This window comes from Ranitomeya imitator, chromosome 2 (assembly GCF_032444005.1).
Source record: "Ranitomeya imitator isolate aRanImi1 chromosome 2, aRanImi1.pri, whole genome shotgun sequence".
Taxonomy (NCBI): Eukaryota; Metazoa; Chordata; class Amphibia; order Anura; family Dendrobatidae; genus Ranitomeya; species Ranitomeya imitator.
Genome location: NC_091283.1, coordinates 26,905,767 through 26,928,399, shown reverse-complemented (window position 1 = coordinate 26,928,399; position 22,633 = coordinate 26,905,767). Strand labels below are relative to the sequence as shown.

The 22,633-nt window shown below is 44.8% G+C and overlaps 1 protein-coding gene across 1 annotated transcript; it reads right to left on the bottom strand.

Moving 5' to 3' along the window:
- Positions 1 to 1,185: 1,185 nt before the first annotated feature.
- LOC138667851 (olfactory receptor 1E2-like) lies at positions 1,186 to 1,827 on the bottom strand. The gene has a single exon (XM_069755937.1). It carries the CDS (start codon positions 1,825 to 1,827, stop codon positions 1,186 to 1,188), a length of 642 nt encoding a protein of 213 aa, XP_069612038.1.
- Between the last annotated feature and the right edge of the window lie 20,806 nt (positions 1,828 to 22,633).

Below are 22,633 nucleotides of genomic sequence, written 5' to 3'. Positions count from 1 at the left end.
CACATTGGAGGGTTTGCAGACATTCCATGCCTTTTTGAGGTCATGCCACAGCATCTCAATTGGATTAACGTCAGGACTTTGACTAGACCACTCCAAAGTCTTAATTTTGGTTTTCTTAAGCCAGCAAGGTGGACTTGCTGGTGTGTTTTGGATCATTGTCCTGCTGCATAACACAAGTGCGCTTCAGCTTAAGGTCACAAACAGATGGACGGACATTCTCCTTCACAATTTTTTGTTAGACAGCAGAATTTAGTTCCTTGTACCGCAGCAAGTCTTCCAGCTCCTGAAGCAGCCCCAGACCATCAAGCTACCACCACCATATTTTATGCTTCACACAGCCGTGTCAGTGACACAGTCAATAAAGGAAAATATGGCTGCTGCATAGAGGAGAGAAAAAAAAAGCCGGTCATTAAGGGACTAACAGGGTCAGACAGCTTGGAGATCAAAATAAATGGGTTACTCTAAGATTTAGTTTCACCCATAAAAATTGGGTGAAATACGGAGGAAAGACCACAAAGCAAATTTCTACACAGAGATACCTGACTTGAAGCTTTTTAGGAATTGGATGGTGACCTGTGTGATCCAGGGGTGGTTTGCCCTTACAACCCAACATTAATCACTTTTCGAGAGCTTTGCCGAAAACCATAAGGATTGTGGCAGAGACTGGAGGACTTTGTTAGAACAGGACATCCCAGCAATAGGATAAAATGTGACTTTACAACAGAGATCCGTTGCTGGGCCAGGTAAAATTTTTATTACGACATCTTTGAGTCTTTACACTCAACAAAGACAATCTAAGGCTTCAAGTATGAAAAAGAGGTTTACTTGGCGGTATCGTGGTACATCACTGAGATATGCCACCAATATCTGATTAGCGAAGGTCTGGCTGCAGTGACATTTCCCTATCGGTAGGCAACAGCAGGACAGCTGCTGCCTTATTCTACATCAAATAGCTTTCTATTGGACATAGAATCCAGAAGTACCAGGAATAAAGATGACAACACTACAGGGGATACTAAATAGACTACTTTCACTTTTAGTTTGACACATCCCCATGGTAGTTTTAGACTTTTATAACGATACTGATTAGTAGAATCATTAATTTCACTGACAAATACTAAAAATACTTTGGATTAAATTTTGAGGTCAACAGTAAATTTAGTTGGTCAAAACAAAACAATATTCCTAGTACTCATCTTCTATGTCTTTCATCCATTTCTGACCATATTTCCGGCCACATTGTATGACCTTCTTCACAGCATTTTTCACCTCCTTGTTCCTCAAGCTATATATAAATGGGTTGAGCATTGGAGTTATGATGCTGTAAACTACACTTATTACTCGATCATAGGTTGCGGAGTAGAGGGAACTTGGGCGAAAGTACATGAAGATAACGGAGCTGTAGAAGAAGATGACAACAGTTAGATGTGAGGAACACGTGGAGAAGGTTCGTTGGCGGCCTTTGGAAGTAGAAAGTTTTAGTACAGCTCTAATAATGAGACTGTAGGAACCCAAGATAAATAACATGGGTACCATGACTATTAGTGAGCCTTCAAGAAAGACAACCATCTGCTGAGCAGATGTGTCTGTGCAGGAGAGTAACAGCATGGCTGGGACATCACAAAAATAATGGTGGATGACCCTACTGCAGTAGGAAAGAGTAGATGTCATGGCGGTGAACAGAGTTGAGTGAAGGCTGACTATAACCCATGAGGACGTCACCAGGCTCAAGCATGTCCTCTTACTCATGATAGTTGTGTAATGCAAAGGCTGGCAGACTGCAGCATATCTGTCTAAGGCCATGATGGCCAGCAAAAAACTGTCCATGTTGCCCACCATATGGAACAGGAAGAGCTGAGCAAAACAACCATGAAACGAGATGGACAATTTTTGGAAGAGGAGGCTGGAAATTGCTCGGGGAACAGTGATGGATGTCAAGCAAACATCTACAATCGAAAGGTTTCCCAATAATAAGTACATTGGGGTGTGGAGTTGAGACTGCGTTGAGATGAGTAGAAGGATTAGCATATTACCAATAATACAGAGAATGTAGGCTCCCAAAAAAAAATAGAAAAGAGGCAGTCGGAGATACGGCTTCTCCGAGAGGCCCAGTAGAGTAAAACTAATGAAGGTTTGATTCTTCAGATCCATAGCTTCAGATTGAAGAGCTCAAGACTGAGCCAACAGATGAGATCTTGTGTCTTCAAGGTACAGGAAGATAGTGCCCTTTCTGATATTCCATTGTCGCGGATAGCCAGTGAAGACCATATAAAAAAGGCTGCAGAGGCAATAAAACAACAACATGGTCTTCAAGTTCTAACTATCATGAGCATGAGACATCTAGATGCTGATTGGTCATGGAAGGTTAAGTGATATGGAAAAAATTATAACGAGAACAAGACTAAAAAAATATTCAGATACGTGAAGATTGGAGTAAATTCTCTGTATGGATCAGCTCTGAGGGGCTTCATGATCCACAGATCATGAAATTGGTTGGGGATTGTTTCCTGTTATGAATGGCTACATGATCCTTTTAGAACCAGATCTGTTTTATTCTTTTCCTCCATTAAACTGGGAAGGTTTCATAAATTATCCACTCAACCTAAAAAAAAATTCAGAAGAATATTTATGGTGGAAAAACAACACTACTGAAAATATAATTTTAAATCTACAGATGCAGCCCATTTTACTGCTGACACTTATCAAGGGCTTAAACTGGCCATATACATGAGTTGGCCGTCAGAGGAACGTTCAGCTGACAACCACCTCTCCTTCATCCCCCATACATGAGTGCTGAGCTGAGAGTTCATATATTTTCAACAGAGATAGAGGGGAAAAAAATTCCAACTACCCGGATCCATACACATCAGATGATTGACGGTTTGGTCGGCATTATTCTAATGTATATGGGGCCCTTTACTTTTTTTATGTCCTCGCACAGCCCATGGACATAAAAATTCTCCAGTTAGGGGCGAATTAGTGTTTAGTCTAAAAATGCTATTTATTATTTGGGAAGATTGGGATGAACTCTGATGAAGGTCGTACCCAAATATCAGAGAGTGTGAACCTACAGTGTAAAGCTGTGGTCTTTAATTTGTGGCTCTCCAGCTGTTGGGAGTCTACGACTTCCAACATGTCCCGAAAGCCTGCAGCCATCAAGGCATGCCGGCAATGGTAGTTTACCAGCAACTGGAGAGCCACAGATTGTAGACCACTGCTTTTCTCCTTGAGTAGTATTCATCCAGTTATTCCTCCTTCATGAACAGACCATGAAACCTAAAATGCATTGTGTCATACAGGGAACTCAACTATGATCCTAAATTTCTCTTGACCCCTATATAGTGATATTCCGGGATATCTCCTGCTCATTGGATTACTGTGTTATGCACAATCCTGATGCTCGTACTAACAGCCTCTGGCATTATGGCACCAGGGTCCAATACATTTCTGGCTGTAAGTCCATGTGTCACTGGCCGGCAATGAAGATTTGGAATAATAATGTACTACATAAGTTCACGCGATTGCGCTGCCAAGTCACCAAGTTTAGAAAAATGACACTAGGCTATATAAAAGATTAGCAAAAAATCTCCTGACCCTTAAAAAATATAGATTTTTCTATTTAATTCTTTCACATAAAATACAGATTTGGTGCTGCCACAACTGTACCAAATAAAGAAAACCAGTTCAAAACTTAACTTTTAATTTTTCCTGTATGGTCAGTAGCGGAAAATAATGTTAAAAACAATGGCTGAAATTTTGTGTTTTGTTTTTGCAATCCTCCTAAAAACAAAATGTATAAAACAAAAATTACATCTACGCTGAAACAAATCTTCTGCTGCAAAAAAAGCAAGAACAAATACTGCCACTTTCATAGAAGTAAAATGCTGACTTTAAATACGTCTACACTAAGATTACTTTTTTTTTTCTTCCATAAAACTTTTTTTCATAAAAAAAAGCCTAAACTTATTTGCTATTGTCATTTTAGTATTGACCTGTAAAACAGATTTTTTTTCTTTTTTAAGTTCTATTTATTTCGCTTTAACAACATTGGTATGAAAACAGAATATTCCAATTACGTTCAGTAACAACAATAAAAAAGTTAATGTTAAAAAAGTTAAGCTAAAGTTGTGAATATTAAGTTATCATTAAGCATTAGAATACAAGTATAGTCAATTTCATGAGGTATTAATATAAGTTCTTACATGAGCCAAATAATTATTGGGTGCTAGAGGAACGTAAAGAAGAAAGGAGGGTTGGAAAAAGAAAGCAAGGGAAAGAAAAAAAGATGGGTGGAACAAAAAACAAACAAAAAAATTAATTGAAACCAGCACTTCAGAGGAGACCATATCCACCACGACATTCTATTTTAGGTATTTTCTGACAAGATTGCCAGGTTATTCCCCTCACTGAATAATATCCAACACGTCCATTGGCAATTAAAAGTTTTGAGGCGATTGTTATCATGTGCAATCATGGTTTCCATTTTCATAATATTGTTAAGCTCTTCCACTCATTCACTTAAAGTAGGAGTTTTTGTGGATTTGCGGTGGAATAAATTGACTTAACAGCTTTCAGAAAGTGACTACGAATATCTTTCTGTGCCTTAGAGATTGAGTCCGGAGTAATGGAAAGTCGGCTTATTTGGGGGAGGTGACTCTGTTACCAGTGAGACTATTGTATAGTGAGAAAACTGAATTCCATAATCCAGAAACCAATGTGGCGGCGGTGCAACCGGGTCTATTTTACATATATGGTGGGAATGCTCGAGTCCGACACAGAGGGGAAGATCCTATGTGACATAGTGGGACAACGGTACCGTCTAGATAGAATCTTATAGTTTTTCTCCTGAGCACGGCAAGTAATAGATATTTTGTGGGAGAGTATGAATGATTTTTTTGCCTTTCCTCCTCTGAAATGTGACTACCCAATTCCTTCTCCCAAGCCCCAGTAATGGGTAGAGGGTCGTTGCAGCTGTCTCTTTGTGTTGCTTTGTATATACAAAGATAGAAGTTTGGTACAAAGACCTACTTGAGTGATTAAGGTTTCAAACGGAGTGAGTTCATCCTTTAAACTAGTCAGATAGGTGAGAATGTATAAATGACCTGAGCTGGACATATGCCAGCCAGGATAGACACCTACCTTCGACAAGAGCCACCAAGTTCTGTAAAGGAAAGATAAGAGCCTGATCCCATGAGAAAGTGTCTCAATCTTTAGCCCAACGGATCTAATAATAACAATCTTTATTTCTATATAGCGCTAAAATATTCCACAGCGCTTTGCAGTTTTGCACACATTATCATCGCTGTCCCTGATGGGGCTCACAATCTAAAACCCCTATCAGTATATGTCTTTGGAACCCAGAGGAAACCCACACAAACACGGGGAGAACATACACACTCCTTGCAGATGTTGTCCAAGGTGGGATTAGAACCCAGGACTCGAGCGCTGCAAGGTTAACCACTGAGTCACCGTGCTGCCCGATCTGTCCCAGATTAGAAATGAGTCCGCACCTGAAGTGGTGGGAAATCTGGGACGTCAAACAAGGTCGTTAATGCACCCCACCTACGTGATATAGATGAAGAGATTAAGGCTTGCTCCCATGTTTGCCAACAATGTTGAGTGAGTATTAGTAATTGTTTAGTTTGTACATGTATTTTCTCGACACAAGGTAGAGATGTGAGTGTCCAGAGAGAGAGGTCCCCATCCAGTTTCACCAGTGCTCATGTATCACAGACATGAACCAGTCCACTGCTCTGATAAGAATCGCAGACTGATGGTATTTTTTTAGATCACGCAGACAAGTACCCCCTTTATTCTTGGGACAACACAATATTTTAAAAAGTATCCTAGGCCTCGACTTTCCCCACACAAACTTGTTAACAGCCTTGTTGAGACGGGAGTAAAAGGTCTGAGGAACGCAAACAAGAACAATGTGGAATATACAAACAAGTTTTGGCAAAATATCCATTTTGATCACATTAATACGACCAAACAGGACAAGGGTTTCAAGTTATAGTTCATTAGATTTTTGAAGAGTTTGTTCAAGGATGGGGATATAACTTACATAATACAGATCATCCAAGTTTCCCAGAATTTGTGAACTCAGATACTTACTTAGTTGGTCTGTCTACCACTTAAAGGAATAATTAGAAATTAGTTGTTGTGTCAGTTTGTTAAAAATTATGTTCATGACTTCTGTTTTACAGTAGTTGACTTTAAAATTGCTTACAAGGCCGAATTCTTCTAATTCCTTTACTTTAGAGGGAAATTAGATATTGGGTTTGAAACATAGAGCAAGTCAGCTGCGTATAGAGCTAATGTATAGAGATGTGAGTCTATACTAACTCCACTAATATCTAGATTTGTACATAATGCTACCGCTAAATGTTCCATCACCATTGTGTAAAGGTGAGAGGTCATAAGGGACACCCTTGCCTCGTCCCATTTTTTATAGAAAATGTATCAGATAGAAGGCCGTTTACCTTAGCTCTCGCTTTACGGTTATGACAATGGAATTTTAGATGGCAAGAAAGGGTCCATCCCAATTCGTCGTAGGACGCTCTTCAAGAAAGTCCAATGCACTCTGTCAAATGCTTTTTTAGTGTCGACGGAAACAAAGCACATTGGGATCTTCTGGGTTTTTTTGCATGTGAAATTAACGTTTTCTTTGTATCATGACGAGCTTCTCTACCCTTAACGAGGCAAACGTGATCGTTGCTAACAATTGAGGGTAGGGAGTGGGAGAGCCATGTAGCAAATATTTTAGAGAATATTGAGACATCTATATTAATTAATTTTCCAGACTTTGATAAAACCTTTATTTGAGCCTCAAACAATTGGGGGGAAAAGAGGGAGTCTTCTGAGACTTTGAATCATTTTGCTAAAATGATAATAACTGGGGTGCAAATATCTTATAAAATCTATGACGTACAAAGCCATCCGCAACCTGTCTCCTCCATACATCTGTGACCTCGTCTCCCGGTACTTACCTACACGCAACCTCCGATCACAAGATCTCCTTCTCTACTCCCCTCTTATCTCCTCTTCCCACAATCGTATACAAGATTTCTCTCTCGCATCACCTCTACTCTGGAACCCTCTACTACAACACATCAGACTCTCGCCTACCATCGAAACCTTCAAAAAGAACCTGAAGACCCACCTCTTCCGACAAGCCTACAACCTGCAGTAACCACCGATCGACCAAACCGCTGCACGACCAGCTCTATCCTCGCCTACTGTATCCTCACCCATCCCTTGTAGATTGTGAGCCTTCGCGGGCAGGGTCCTCTCTCCTCCTGTACCAGTTATGACTTGTATTGTTTAAGATTATTGTACTTGTTTTCACATGTAAAGCGCCATGGAATAAATGGTGCTATAACAATAAATAATAATAATAATATCTGGACCTGGGCTTTTCCGATTGGGAAGGATTTTATGGCCTCTCCTATTTCTTGTTCAATGAAACCTAATTACTTAAAAGAAATAATAGAAAATAAAAAATAAAAAATGTATGACATTTGAAATGACCCAATGAAAAAAATAAATAAAAAAAAGTGGCATAAAGAGGTTAAAATGGCTCAAAACGCAGCTACTGTAGATTGATTCGTTTTCATATGCAACGTTTTTAGTGTAACGTAAAGTATCTCTGCGTCTAAGGAACAAAAGGAAAAGCAAGTAAAGAATAATCTCACATCAACGTAGAATAAACCTACGGTCGTTGTCTTGTGCACAAACCTGCGCTGAGCGTGATTATAGCCACGGGTGGCACAAGTCACACACGTTCTCTGCTCCTCGGATTTTCTCATGGATTCCTTCCTCTCCAAGTCTCAGCCATATTTATTAGCACTGATCATCCCCAGAGGATACGACGGCTCTCACACAAACCAATTACCAGTCAGTGGTTTTGGGAATAGGACAAATAAACTATCAAATAAAAAGTTCTGCTGTGAGTAACAGGTCGATTTACTGAGGGAAAATAAACGTTTTATCCACAGAATGTGGTTTATGAATTACGGTACTTTGATTTACACAATGCGATTCATCACGTCTTGGGGCCAAACAAGCGCAAGATGCGCCGAGGACTCCGGCTTCAGAAGAGAAGTCTTTATGCTTAAATCTTTATATATCAATACAAAATATCCATTAATCACTCACAAAGAAAATATAGAATTAATCACATTTTACTGAACATATTTAAAAAGACATGCATCATACAAAAAGGAAGACACGTGTATGAGGATTAGACCAAGAGGGCAATTTAAGTTAAGAAAAAGAGTTGATGGTAAACCAGGTGTGATTTAAGACATAAATACCAAGTCTACTCAGCTTATGATAAAATAAAATGGCTGCCAAAAGACAATGTATATGTGTAGTCTAAATTAGACCTCTTTTTAGTCTGACTAGTTCATTAGAATAAAGCTAAGTTAAATCATTGCTCACCCACAGTTTAATCACAAAATCATGGAGACCATCACAACCACCTCGTCGCACGTTTCGCACTGACATTTTTCAAGGGGAGCGTCAACTCTTACATAGCAGAAATCTGCTATTATGGCAGCGGGATTCCTTCCACCTATAATAGCTGTAGGCCCAACACTCTGCCAAAGCTATGTTTAGTCTTTATAGGACATAAATGACTGAGATAGGAATGACAATGACCAAGTGTCAGTCACCGGAGGTTGCAATAGGAAAATACCCAGGCATAGCTGAGCAACACCCTTTGTGCATGAGTCCAGATAAAGAGTGAGAGATCCTGAGCCAAAGTATATTCAGTAACCTCCGACCTAGCCTGACAGCTTCAGCTTGTACCAGGCAGCGTGAGATCTCAGCAGCAGAGAGAGGAGGAACCCTGAGGAGCTGTCAATCAGACTAGATGGGTGTAGACTGAATTTCTCAGTTTTTTAATTTCAAAAAAGGATTATACAACCATCCTAACATAGATTTTCAGAGTAAGCACACCAGCCTCACCAGACCCTAGAGATCTATTTAAAGGGGTTGTCCACATATGGTCAACCACAGTTTAATCCATTCTGCCTCCCATTTAAAATAAAAACAATCTATACTCACCTACTCACCTTCTAGTGATTTCCAGCAAAACTGGTGCCGCTGTTTCTGGAGACGGATGTCCGCTTTGATGAAATAGTAAAGACTGCAACTAAAAAGTGGCTGCTCATTGGCTGCAGCCAGCACCTGACATAAGTCACACCACGGTGCATACATCACTGGAATGACATCGTTTGCAGGAGGTGACCGTAGAATGATTTTTATTAGAAACCTGAGCTATATAGAAAAAGTCAACCACTATCACTCAGATAGAGGATGCACGCTCAAAAGTCCAAGGATCCAATCGGACCCATAATCACAGAGAGAGAAGAAGGAGCAGCATAAATACCAGGTGAATAGTGTCCAAAACGGTCTTTATTCTGCCATCAGAGGAATACAACGTTTCGGCCGGGTTGGCCTTTGTCAAGTATACAAAATATCAAAAGTGGCCATCTTAAATAGTGTGGAACCAATGCAGGAACCAATCACTAATAAGGGGCGGCCTTTATTAAATCCTCTTAAAATTACATAATATGTGCTCACATTATACATAACATAAAGAAATCCATCAATTAGCAACCAATCACCATTATATTACACAAATATTAGCAGCAATAAATAAGAAAAACACACAGGAAACATAACATCTGATCGCTGTCCCAATCATAGCTCTAGCTGTTCTGTTGCCATGGCGATGATTCCACCAATCCCCAGATCTTGTTCATGTCCACATATCGGTTTAACCAATCACAATCCGCTAAACAATAAAGGCGCATAAGCTACTTATAACCAATCGCCACCTACCCATGTGGATATGTCCGTCCGCCTTAGAACGCCGGCGCCTGCGCATAGCGCACACCAAAGCGCCGGTCACATGACCACCACCTGGTGTAACACACAGCGCCTGCGCCCAGCGTCACAGGCCGAACGTCATCGCCAGAGACCCAAGGCAGAGAGCGCAGTCACATGACCGGCAAGGAGGTGTAATGACGTGTAAACTCCAGCACCCCCAGCACGCCCACATGCCGCACCACGCCTGCGCTCATAGAGATGACACGAACCTAGCCAAATCCATGGCAACCGCCCTCTATACACATAGGATATATTAATCACAAGGTGATTTGCAGACAATCATCAATGGGAGGAAAGTACATATATGCAGGAGAATATGGAAAAAGAAAAGAATAATGGTGATTGGTTGCTAATTGATGGATTTCTTTATGTTATGTATAATGTGAGCACATATTATGTAATTTTAAGAGGATTTAATAAAGGCCGCCCCTTGTTGGTGATTGGTTCCTGCATTGGTTCCACACTATTTAAGATGGCCACTTTTGATATTTTGTATACTTGACAAAGGCCACCCCGGCCGAAACGTTGTATTCCTCTGGTGGCAGAATAAAGACCGTTTTGGACACTATTCACCTGGTATGGATGCTGCTCCTTCTCTCTCTTTTTTTATTAGAAACCTGTCACCATGTTTGGCCGATATGAAGTACAGCCGGTACCTATAAGGGCTGATATACAGCCAGGGCCGCCATCAGGGCATGACGGCCGTGACTGGGGTATGGGGCCCGGTGAGCAGAGGGGGCCCGCATCGGGCCCGGTCTTATCTGCTCACCGGGCCCCTACCGGCAGCCGCAGGCTGAACCGGGCCCTTAGCGCCGACGCTGCAGCTGTTTAAAGCTATTGACGTGCGGGCGCGGGCCCGCACGTCAATAGTTAACAGCCGCGGCGCCGCCAGCCAATCTGAGGCTGGCAGGCGCTGACGTCAGCTGCAGCGTGGGTGCATGTCGCCGGCGTCTGACATCATTGTCAGTCGCCGGCGAGTGCATGCACGCTGCAGCTGCGTGGAGACTTCGCCCGCCGCAGGACCGCGGCAGGTAAGAAGAACTTCTTTTTTTCTTTTTTTTTCTTGAGAGCGGCGATCCGGGGGAAGAACGCTGGACACAGGGGCAAAACGCTGGACAGAGATGGGGCAGAGTGCTGGGAAGAGATGGGGCAAAGTGCTGGGAAGAGATGGGGCAGAGTGCTGGGCAGAGTGCTGGACAGAGATGGGGCAGAGTGCTGGATAGAGATGGGGCAGAGTGCTGGACAGAGATGGGGCAGAGTGCTGGACAGAGATGGGGCAGAGTGTTGGACAGAGATGGGGCAGAGTGCTGGGAAGAGATGGGGCAGAGTGCTGGGAAGAGATGGGGCAGAGTGCTGGGAAGAGATGGGGCAGAGTGCTGGGAAGAGATGGGGCAGAGTGCTGGGCAGAGATGGGGCAGAGCGCTGGACAGAGATGGGGCAGAGCGCTGGACAGAGATGGGGCAGAGCGCTGGACAGAGATGGGGCAGAGCGCTGGACAGAGATGGGGCAGAGGGCTGGACAGAGATGGGGCAGAGCGCTGGACAGAGATGGGGCAGAGCGCTGGACAGAGATGGGGCAGAGCGCTGGACAGAGATGGGGCAGAGCGCTGGGAAGAGATGGGGCAGAGCGCTGGACAGAGATGGGGCAGAGCGCTGGACAGAGATGGGGCAGAGTGCTGGACAGAGATGGGGCAGAGTGCTGGGAAGAGATGGGGCAGAGTGCTGGGAAGAGATGGGGCAGAGTGCTGGGAAGAGATGGGGCAGAGTGCTGGGAAGAGATGGGGCAGAGTGCTGGGCAGAGTGCTGGACAGAGATGGGGCAGAGCGCTGGACAGAGATGGGGCAGAGCGCTGGACAGAGATGGGGCAGAGCGCTGGACAGAGATGGGGCAGAGCGCTGGACAGAGATGGGGCAGAGCGCTGGACAGAGATGGGGCAGAGCGCTGGACAGAGATGGGGCAGAGCGCTGGACAGAGATGGGGCAGAGCGCTGGACAGAGATGGGGCAGAGCGCTGGACAGAGATGGGGCAGAGCGCTGGACAGAGATGGGGCAGAGCGCTGGACAGAGATGGGGCAGAGGGCTGGACAGAGATGGGGCAGAGCGCTGGACAGAGATGGGGCAGAGCGCTGGACAGAGATGGGGCAGAGCGCTGGACAGAGATGGGGCAGAGCGCTGGGAAGAGATGGGGCAGAGCGCTGGACAGAGATGGGGCAGAGCGCTGGACAGAGATGGGGCAGAGTGCTGGACAGAGATGGGGCAGAGTGGTGGACAGAGATGGGGCAGAGTGCTGGACAGAGATGGGGCAGGGTGCTGGACAGAGATGGGGCAGAGTGCTGGACAGAGATGGGGCAGAGTGCTGGACAGAGATGGGGCAGAGTGCTGGACAGAGTGCTGGACAGAGATGGGGCAGAGTGCTGGACAGAGATGGGACAGAGTGCTGGGAAGAGATGGGGCAGAGTGCTGGGAAGAGACGGGGCAGAGTGCTGGGAAGAGATGGGGCAGAGTGCTGGGCAGAGTGCTGGACAGAGATGGGGCAGAGTGCTGGGAAGAGACGGGGCAGAGTGCTGGGAAGAGATGGGGCAGAGTGCTGGGCAGAGTGCTGGACAGAGATGGGGCAGAGTGCTGGACAGAGATGGGGCAGAGTGCTGGACAGAGATGGGGCAGAGTGCTGGACAGAGATGGGGCAGAGTGCTGGACAGAGATGGGGCAGAGTGCTCTGAAGAGATGGGGCAGAGTGCTGGACAGAGTGCTGGACAGAGATGGGGCAGAGCGCTGGACAGAGATGGGGCAGAGCGCTGGACAGAGATGGGGCAGAGCGCTGGACAGAGATGGGGCAGAGCGCTGGACAGAGATGGGGCAGAGCGCTGGACAGAGATGGGGCAGAGTGCTGGACAGAGATGGGGCAGAGTGCTGGACAGAGATGGGGCAGAGTGCTGGACAGAGATGGGGCAGAGTGCTGGACAGAGATGGGGCAGAGTGCTGGACAGAGATGGGGCAGAGTGCTGGACACAGATGGGGCAGACTCAGTGCTGGACACAGATGGGGCAGAGTGCTGGACACAGATGGGGCAGAGTGCTGGACACAGATGGGGCAGATATGCTGGACACAGATGGGGCAGAGTGCTGGACACAGATGGGGCAGAGTGCTGGACACAGATGGGGCAGAGTGCTGGACACAGATGGGGCAGAGTGCTGGACACAGATGGGGCAGGATTGGACACAGATGGGGCAGAGTGCTGGACACAGATGGGGCAGAGTGCTGGACACAGATGGGGCAGAGTGCTGGACACAGATGGGGCAGATATGCTGGACACAGATGAGGCAGAGTGCTGGACACAGATGGGGCAGGATTGGACACAGATGGGGCAAAGTGCTGGACACAGATGGGGCAGGATTGGACACAGATGGGGCAGAGTGCTGGACACAGATGGGGCAGGATTGGACACAGATGGGGCAGAGTGCTGGACACAGATGGGGCAGAGTGCTGGACACAGATGGGGCAGAGTGCTGGACACAGATGGGGCAGATATGCTGGACACAGATGGGGCAGAGTGCTGGACACAGATGGGGCAGAGTGCTGGACACAGATGGGGCAGGATTGGACACAGATGGGGCAGAGTGCTGGACACAGATGGGGCAGAGTGCTGGACACAGATGGGGCAGAGTGCTGGACACAGATGGGGCAGATATGCTGGACACAGATGGTGCAGAGTGCTGGACACAGATGGGGCAGGATTGGACACAGATGGGGCAAAGTGCTGGACACAGATGGGGCAGGATTGGACACAGATGGGGCAGAGTGCTGGACACAGATGGGGCAGAGTGCTGGACACAGATGGGGCAGATATGCTGGACACAGATGGGGCAGGATTGGAAACAGATGGGGCAGAATGGAGACAGATGGGGCAGGATTGGAGACAGATGGGGCAGGATGGATATGATGGAGACAGATGGGGCAGGATGGGGAGATCATATGGGGCAGAATGGATACTCATGAGGGCAGGATGGGAGAACATATGGCTGGAGCCTGCAATGAGACACACGGGGGCTAGGATGGCGAATATTACCATAGGGGCTAATTAAGGGATATTATTATTGCAGTGATGTATTTATTTTATTTTTTGAGTATACTGTTTTAAATGGGGGGAGGTCCTGTTACTGTGCAGAGTGATACTATGTCACCTTCTTTATGTGGTGTAATGTAGAGGCTGTGAAAATTAAGTAATGTATTCTGCAAGTGGAACTCGAGATAACTGTGTTATTTCCTGCAGAGACGAGTTCTGGCTGGAAGAAATGATGGCGGTCTGTGCTGGATAAAAGATGAAGGACTTCACCTAGAGATGTCACTGGTGAGTCAGTGTTAACTATACACTGACACTATACACTGTATACTATATACAGAGCTCCTGTGTATAATGTCACCGGTGATCACTGTATTACCTGTACACAGACACTGCTTACTAATTACAGATCTCCTGCGTATAATGGCACTGATGGTGATAGTATTGTGGGTGTTTTTTTTATTACTGATCAGTATTGTAGTATTCAGTCACTATGTGGTGGTAATATGCGGTCTGGTCATGGTGTTGTGGTATTTGTTCCTTGTGTTTGATATTATTCGGTCACTGTGGTGGTAATATGTCATCTGGTCATAGTGCTGTGGTATTTGTTCCTTGTATGTAGTATTATAGGTCATTTTAAAAATTGAAAAATAAATTAAAAATATACCTAAATTGTATTGCATATTTTAACAAATATTTAATAGGTTACAGCAGAGTAGGGCCCGGCCAAAAGTGTCTACCGTGTTATGGTGGCGGCTTAAAAAATCTTTTGGCCAAAACAAAAGCTGCCGGCTATATGTGTGATCTGGTGATGGGAACTGTCAATGTGTGATAGGTGAGAAGTAGAGATTTTCCAAGAGAGAGCGGTGGGACTGTGGACAGTTCGAGGGGTGGAGCCTGGAGGCGGGGCTAGGGTGGAGCCTGGGCGGAGTCTCAAGGGGGCCCCGAAAATTTTGCCAGTATGGGGCCCCGAAATTTCTAGTGGCAGCCCTGTATACAGCAGTCTATAATGCCGTATATCTGCCCCCAACCGGACCTAAAAGAGAAGAAAAATACCTTTTATTATACTTCCCTGCAGAGTGGTCCGGTCCGAGGGGTGTCGCTCTTCTCGGTTTGGCCCCTTCCTCCTTCATCCCTACGTCATCCACACAGCCACAGTCTCGGGTCCCTAGGTCATCCACACAGTCTCCCCGACATCGCGCTCCTGCGCAGGCGTATGTCTCTGTGCTGTTGAGGGCGGAGTAAAGTACTGGCATTGGGAAAGTGGGAAAGGTCAAAAGAGGTCCAAGCGCATGTGCACTTGTTTAATCTGCCCTCAACAGTGCAGAGACATACGCCTGCACAATTGTGCAGTGCCGGGGAGACTGTGTGGATGACGTAAGGACACGTCATCCACACAAAGCAAGAAGAAAGACAGGGATAGTAAGAAGATGGGAGGCGCCGAACCAAGAAAATTTACACCCGTGGACCAGGCCGTCCCACAGGTGAGTATAATAAACGCTTTTTCTTATCTTTCAGGTCAGTTTTGGGGCAGATATACAGCATTATAGAATGAATGGTGGTGGCCGTATCTCATATGGGCCAAAGCTGGTGACAGGTTCGCTTTAATGGGGGTTCTGAGTTGATTAAACTGGGGCCGCTAATTAGTGGACAACTGCTTTAATAATATATGTGCAGCATGTATTGTGGAGTCTGGTGACAGTCAAGGTCCTTAGTACCATCCATTATCATTTTCTATTACCACAAAAATACGGAGCAAAAACGTCCACTTCAACATAGTTGTATAAAAATATTCAAAAAGTTTATTAGTTTATAGCAATCACATTAATGCATCAGTACACAGAATATAATATGTGTGCTGTCAGCACAACCATATGGCAAGAGACACTAAAAGGAGAACGTCACGATAGCCAAGTTAGAGGGGGAGTACTATAGTGCACCTTTCTGGTAACAGCATAAATCCATGGTCTAAGATTCCATACATGGCCATGTATATATTTATAAAAATGCCCAATAGTACATACTCCAAGGCCACCCCATATATGCAATCACACAATTATATACAGTTGCTGCTTACCCATTAGTAGTCAGGGCTGGTACTCCCACCTCGCTTGGACCCCCCAGACGCGCGTTTCGCGTAGCTTTTTCAACAGGGTGTATGTGTAGCACGTCTCATTGTGCTTAAATATAGTTAAAACCGGAAGTGGCACCGGTAATTGCGGCGCATGCGCAGTGGCGTCCAGAGCACATCATCTAACAGAGCCATCACAGCTGGGCGTGTGTAGAGGCGGAGCTCCGCCGTATAAACACCAATGGTATACACACCCAGCTGTAGCTGACAGCCCCGTCAGAAGGTGAAGACAATGGACGGCACCGGGCATGCGCATGCGCACTACCGGCGTCCATTTTCTAAAAGACCATGGCGGCGGCCATCTTTGCGATGACAGATGACATCAGATCGCTGCAGCGTCCCAAATAGCCACCAATATGGAACGCCAGATAGACACAACATAATGTTATGTGACAAGCGTGTTATAATATATATAGGAAGACGGAGATGGCAGCGGCCATCGTTACGATGGCAGATGAAAACAGAACGCCGCAGCGTCTCAAATGACCACAAATGTGGAACGCTGAATAGATACAGTGAATGTTATGTGACTGGTGTGTTAAAATAAATTTATATATATATATATAAAGTGAAATCACCCGCATCCCATACAATATATACTGGATGGTAGCGGGCATATATAACTCCAGCATCCATTTTCTAGGAGACCATCACAACGGCCATCTTTATGAGGACCAGAACAATCAAATCATCACAGAGTCCTGGATATCCCCATATATAGTGCGGGGCTCAGTAAATAGAGTTAGTGATATGTGATGAATGGGTGAGTAATGGTCCATACCATTACTAAAAAGGAACCACACTTAATGCATTCATATTTACAACACAGATATGTATAAAAACTAAGATAATACATACAATTAACATCACAAAAAGTGACCAGTGCAGATGCGGTGAATGTTACATGTGAACGTATACACGTTCAACAACAATTTAATAATATGTGCAGCATGTATTGTGGAGTCTGGTGACAGTCAAGGTCCTTAGTACCATCCATTATTATTTTCTACTAGATCGTGGCCCAATTCTAACGCATCGGGTATTCTAGAATATGCATGTCCACGTAGTATGTTGCACAGCCATGTAGTACCGTATATATTCGAGTATAAGCCGACCCCCCTAATTTTGCCACAAAAAACTGGGAAAACTTAATGACTCGAGTATAAGCCTAGGGTGGAAAATGCAGCAGCTACCGGTAAATTTCAAAAATAAAAATAGATACCAATAAAAGTAAAATTAATTGAGACATCAGTAGGTTAAGTGTTTTTGAATATCCATATTGAATCAGGAGCCCCATATAATGCTCCATACAGTTTATGATGGGCTCCATAAGATGCTCCATATTAAAATATGCCTCATATAATGCTGCACAAATGTTGATTATGACCTCATAAGATGCTCCATAGACACATTTGCCCCGTATAATATAGTAACATAGTAACATAGTAACATAGTTAGTAAGGCCGAAAAAAGACATTTGTCCATCCAGTTCAGCCTATATTCCATCATAATAAATACCCAGATCTACGTCCTTCTACAGAACCTAATAATTGTATGATACAATATTGTTCTGCTCCAGGAAGACATCCAGGCCTCTCTTGAACCCCTCGACTGAGTTCGCCATCACCACCTCCTCAGGCAAGCAATTCCAGATTCTCACTGCCCTAACAGTAAAGAATCCTCTTCTATGTTGGTGGAAAAACCTTCTCTCCTCCAGACGCAAAGAATGCCCCCTTGTGCCCGTCACCTTCCTTGGTATAAACAGATCCTCAGCGAGATATTTGTATTGTCCCCTTATATACTTATACATGGTTATTAGATCGCTCCACAAATGTGGATTATGGCCCCATAAGATGCTCCATACAGATAATTGCCCCATATAATGCTGCACATGGCCCCATAAGATGCTCCATACAGACACTTGCCCCCATATAATGCTGCACATGGCCACATAAGATGCACCATACATATATTTGCCCCCATATCATGCTGCACATGGCCACATAAGATGCCCCATACAGATATTTGCCCCCATATCATGCTGCACATGGCCACATAAGATGCACCATACATATATTTGCCCCCATATCATGCTGCACATGGCCACATAAGATGCCCCATACAGATATTTGCCCCCATATAATGCTGCACATGGCCACATAAGATGCTCCATACAGATATTTGCCCCATATGCTGTTGCTGCGATTAAAAAAATAAAAAAATTACATACTCACCTCTCAGGCCCCCGGCACTTGCTATACTCACCTTTCCCGTTCCACCACTGACCGCCGCTGTGTCTTCCCATCCTCTGCGCCGACGTTCAGGAAGAGGGCGGCGCGCACTAATCGCGTCACCACCCCCTCTGACCTGAGCCTCACTGCGGAAGACACAGCGGTGCCACCGGTGGCACAAGGAGCAGGTGAATATCGCGCACTGCCCTCGTCATACTTACCTGTTCCTGGCGCCGTCGCTGCAGGTCTGTTCCCCGACGCCGCATTTTCTTCCTGTAGTGAGCGGTCACCGTTACTGCTCATTACAGTAATGAATATGCGGCTCCACCTCTATGGGAGGTGGAGCCGCATATTCATTACTGTAATGAGCGGTACCATGTGACCACTCACTACAGGAAGAAGCTGCAGCGCTGGAAGAAGGAGGGACGTGCAGGGACCGCGCCAGGTGTAGGTAAGTATAATTAGACAGCCCCCGCTCCCCCTCCCCTGCCGACCGCTGGGTATGACTCGAGTATAAGCCGAGAGGGGGACTTTCAGCCCAAAAAAGTGGGCTGAAAATCTCGGCTTATACTCGAGTATATACGGCAACTGGATTAGATGCAGTAAAAATTGAGATACGCAGGTGGTATAGTTAGTTTCACAGGCGGGCTACTCTGCTGACGTGCAGATACTGCTCTAGGCCCAAAACTATTCACTGGATTAGATGCAGTGAAAATTGAGATACACAGGCGGTGTAGTGAGCTTCACATGCTGGCTACTCAGACAATGCTACTAGCCCAAAAGGATTGGCTGAGCTAGATTACACCAAATGCTGTGACAAACACTTGCACAGCACTGGCACAGACCTGCCTGGCAAACAGTGCTATGAACTGCTGTAACCTACCCTGAAAAGGGCTGATATTACAACTAGTCCCGACTCCTCCCGACTCCCTAAACCTATCTCTCTGAAAATTCGCTCCAAAAAAACACTCTTAGACTGTATAGCGCCCACAGCAGCAGCGGTGCCGTCTAACACTAAGCTGCAGCAGTGAGGAAATGGTGGCGACGGGGCAAATGGCTGGTTCTTATAGGGCAAGGACATGTGACATACACAGCCAATGACACATGCCCTTGCTTGTGTGCGTGCGCACTGCTGATAGGCTGAGAGACTGCACCGCCCCACTGTGAATGCGGGAAAGAAAAAAAAAAAAAAAGATCGGCGTTATTTCAGCACAGATCTATCCCCCCCCAATATACACTGAAACAGTCTATTAACAATGATGGACAGTTTTAATGTGAAAATCAAGTTAGGCTTTTGGTGAACGAACAGTTATCGAACAGCCGAATTTTAAGCAAATTGTTCAAGTTCGTCGAACGACTCGAACACCGCCCAAAACAGCTCGAATTTGAAATTGGCGAACAGTTCGACTCAAACACCGCTCATCTCTAATCCTGACTGCCATTAGGTACCAGGATGAGATCCTCAGACCCCTTGTGAGACCATATGCTGGTCTGGTTAGCCCCGGGTTCCTCCTAATGCAGGACAATGCCAGACCTCATGTGGCTGGAGTGTGTCAGCAGTTCCTGCAAGATGAAGGCATTGAAGCTATGGACTGGCCCACCCGTTCCCCAGACCTGAATCCAATTGAGCACATCTGGGACATCATGTCTCGCACCATCCACCAATGTCACGTTGCACCACAGACTGTCCAGGAGTTGGCGGATGCTTTAGTCCAGGTCTGGGAGGAGATCCCTCAGGAGAACATCCGCCGCCTCATCAGGATCATGCCCAGGCGTTGTAGGGAGGACATACAGGCACATGGAGGCCACACACACTACTGAGCATTGATTTTCAGCATCATTCCAACTCCAGACCTCCATGAGATATTAGTTGTGATTTACATTGATCATTTTTAGGGTTTATTGTTCTCAACACATTCCACTATGTAATGAATAAAGATTTACAACTGGAATATTTCATTCAGTGATATCTAGGATGTGGGATTTTAGTGTTCACTTTATTTTATTGAGCAGTGCATATATATATAAATGAATTAAATAGATAACATTTCTGGATGGGTTAGGTTGCTCCACTTCCCAAAAAAATGTAATAAAAAAGTATATTTCCAACCATAAGGCTACGCACACATGATTTCTTTTCAGGCGGGCGACCCTGCCTAATTTTTCAAGCAAACAACACTTCAGGAAACGCCGGCATTTTTTTAATCTTTGCAGCGTCTTTTTATTTGTTGTTATTTCTCCGAGTGCTTTTTCGCCAATTTTGGCCACTGGTGTTTTTATTCATTTGGGGGTTTTTTTGTGTGTGTGTTTCTGGGACATCTTTTATACTGGCGTTTAGGTATATGCGCACATTTTTTTTTCACTTACAGGTGGATCCGTTCTGAAACCTGCCTGTAAAAGCGCGAATGTTGAATATAATGAACACAGATGTTTCTATGTGAAAACAACTCGATGTTCAGATGGGAGGAGATCTTTCAGGAGAACATCCTCCGCTTCATCAGGAGCACGCCCAGGCGTTGTACAGTAGGGAGGTCATACAGGCACTTGGAGGCCACACACACTACTGAGCATCATTTCCTCGTCTTTTAGCTACTTCAGGTTTTCAAGACTCCAAGCAGTTTAACAAAATGAACTGACCATTCTTCAGGCGTTTTCCGCTCTGAAGACACCTTATATGCTACAATGCAAGTAAATGGAAGGTTCTGAAGATTCTCGGAAGTCTCCTGGGCGTCTTTTTCAACAGTTTACCTACGGTACTTATTTCTTTTTTTTAAAAAGTCCAGAAGATGCCCCCCAAAACACTGGAAAAATGGGGAAAAAAACACCTGTGACCAAAAACAAAGAAAAAGTGCTCAAGAAACAAGCCAAAATGCTAAAAAAGGTTTCTTGGAGAAAAAAAAGGCTGGGATTTCCTTTTTCTTTTCATGTATTCCTCTGATAGGCCATAATTATAGAACATCTGTCATTTCCAAAGAAACTAAATCCAAAAATACATTTGTTACTGTTTTTTAATATAAATAATAAAAACAGACGCTCTCAAAGGCGTTCGAGATTCGTCAATCAAAAACTTACATTTTTCCGCTTGCTATCTAATGCAATTTTTATCTTCACCTAAAATATATTTTCCTAAATGGTAACATTAATAACATCAATGGAGGGTAACCCCAGGTCTACATCATTGATAACGATTCTCAGCGATTCCGCGCATGCATCATTTTTAAAGGATTCCATCATTAATTTCCAATTGGGAAAAGCAAAGGGAGCTTCATGGCCGAATAGCTTTATGCAGCCGTACATCACCAAGCACAATGCTGAGCATCGGATAGAGTGGTGTTAAGCGATGGAGGGGGGAAAATGAGCGGCTGGACAGAGCCCGGACCTCAGCCCCATCCAATAACTACACCAGGGATTGTGAACACCCCCCAACATCATGGTCTGACCCTACAAATGCTCTTCTAGATGAAGGGGCAAAATGTGGAAGTGTGTTGTGGCGGTCACAATATTTTTGCCATATAGTGTAAATATGAGGAGGAGATTCATAACACACTCTTTCCAAAATTGCAGTTGTTTCTTTTTATTTATAGTGAAAAAAGCAGAGATGCATGCATAATACATAAACTGCTTATAAGCCAAGTGTTTGCAGGGGGACAACTGATGGCTCTACAGGAAAAATGAGGGATAAAAACTAAATCGCTATGCAGTACAAAAGTCAGGTGACCAGAAAGATGGAGAAAGTTAACTAAGTATCCACACAACGCTACATCAAAAATGCTCAATAATAAAGGAAGGGATCCTAAACAGAACAGACGCACTGCAGCAGAAGAATAATCAGTCCATCAGGCTTAAGAGGTACAAAAATCAACAAGACCCATAAGTATCAGAGGACAAAGTGCATGGTGCATTACCTGGAGATGAGGTGCAGCTAAACCCCAACGCGCGTTTCGCATCGGCTTCTTCAGGGGTTGTGGACAACAGTTATTAATCTACTGTTTTAATTAATTCTTTAATAAAATGTGCTGCTTTTTATTGTGATTGGTAGTTCGCCCTTTACTTCCATTTTTTGTTTGGGTACATATATAGACGACAATCAGTACATGAAGGTATAGACATGAAATGGAGGAGCACCTAAAGAATATGAATAATCTCATGACAGGCAAACAACGGGGAGAAAGTGTGGCTCATAGTCTCTAGCCTGTCAGTGGCTGTCATGTGGTGTACGGAGGTAGGTGATGGGGTCACACTGACATCGTCACCTGAATGTTCCCCCGAGAGGAGTAAGAAGCTTGTGGACGGTTATAGGAAGCGATTGATTGCAG

Excerpts from the sequence above, each read along its gene's own strand:
- LOC138667851 (XM_069755937.1), bottom strand. The coding sequence starts at position 1,827 with ATGGACAGTTTTTTGCTGGCCATCATGGCCTTAGACAGATATGCTGCA.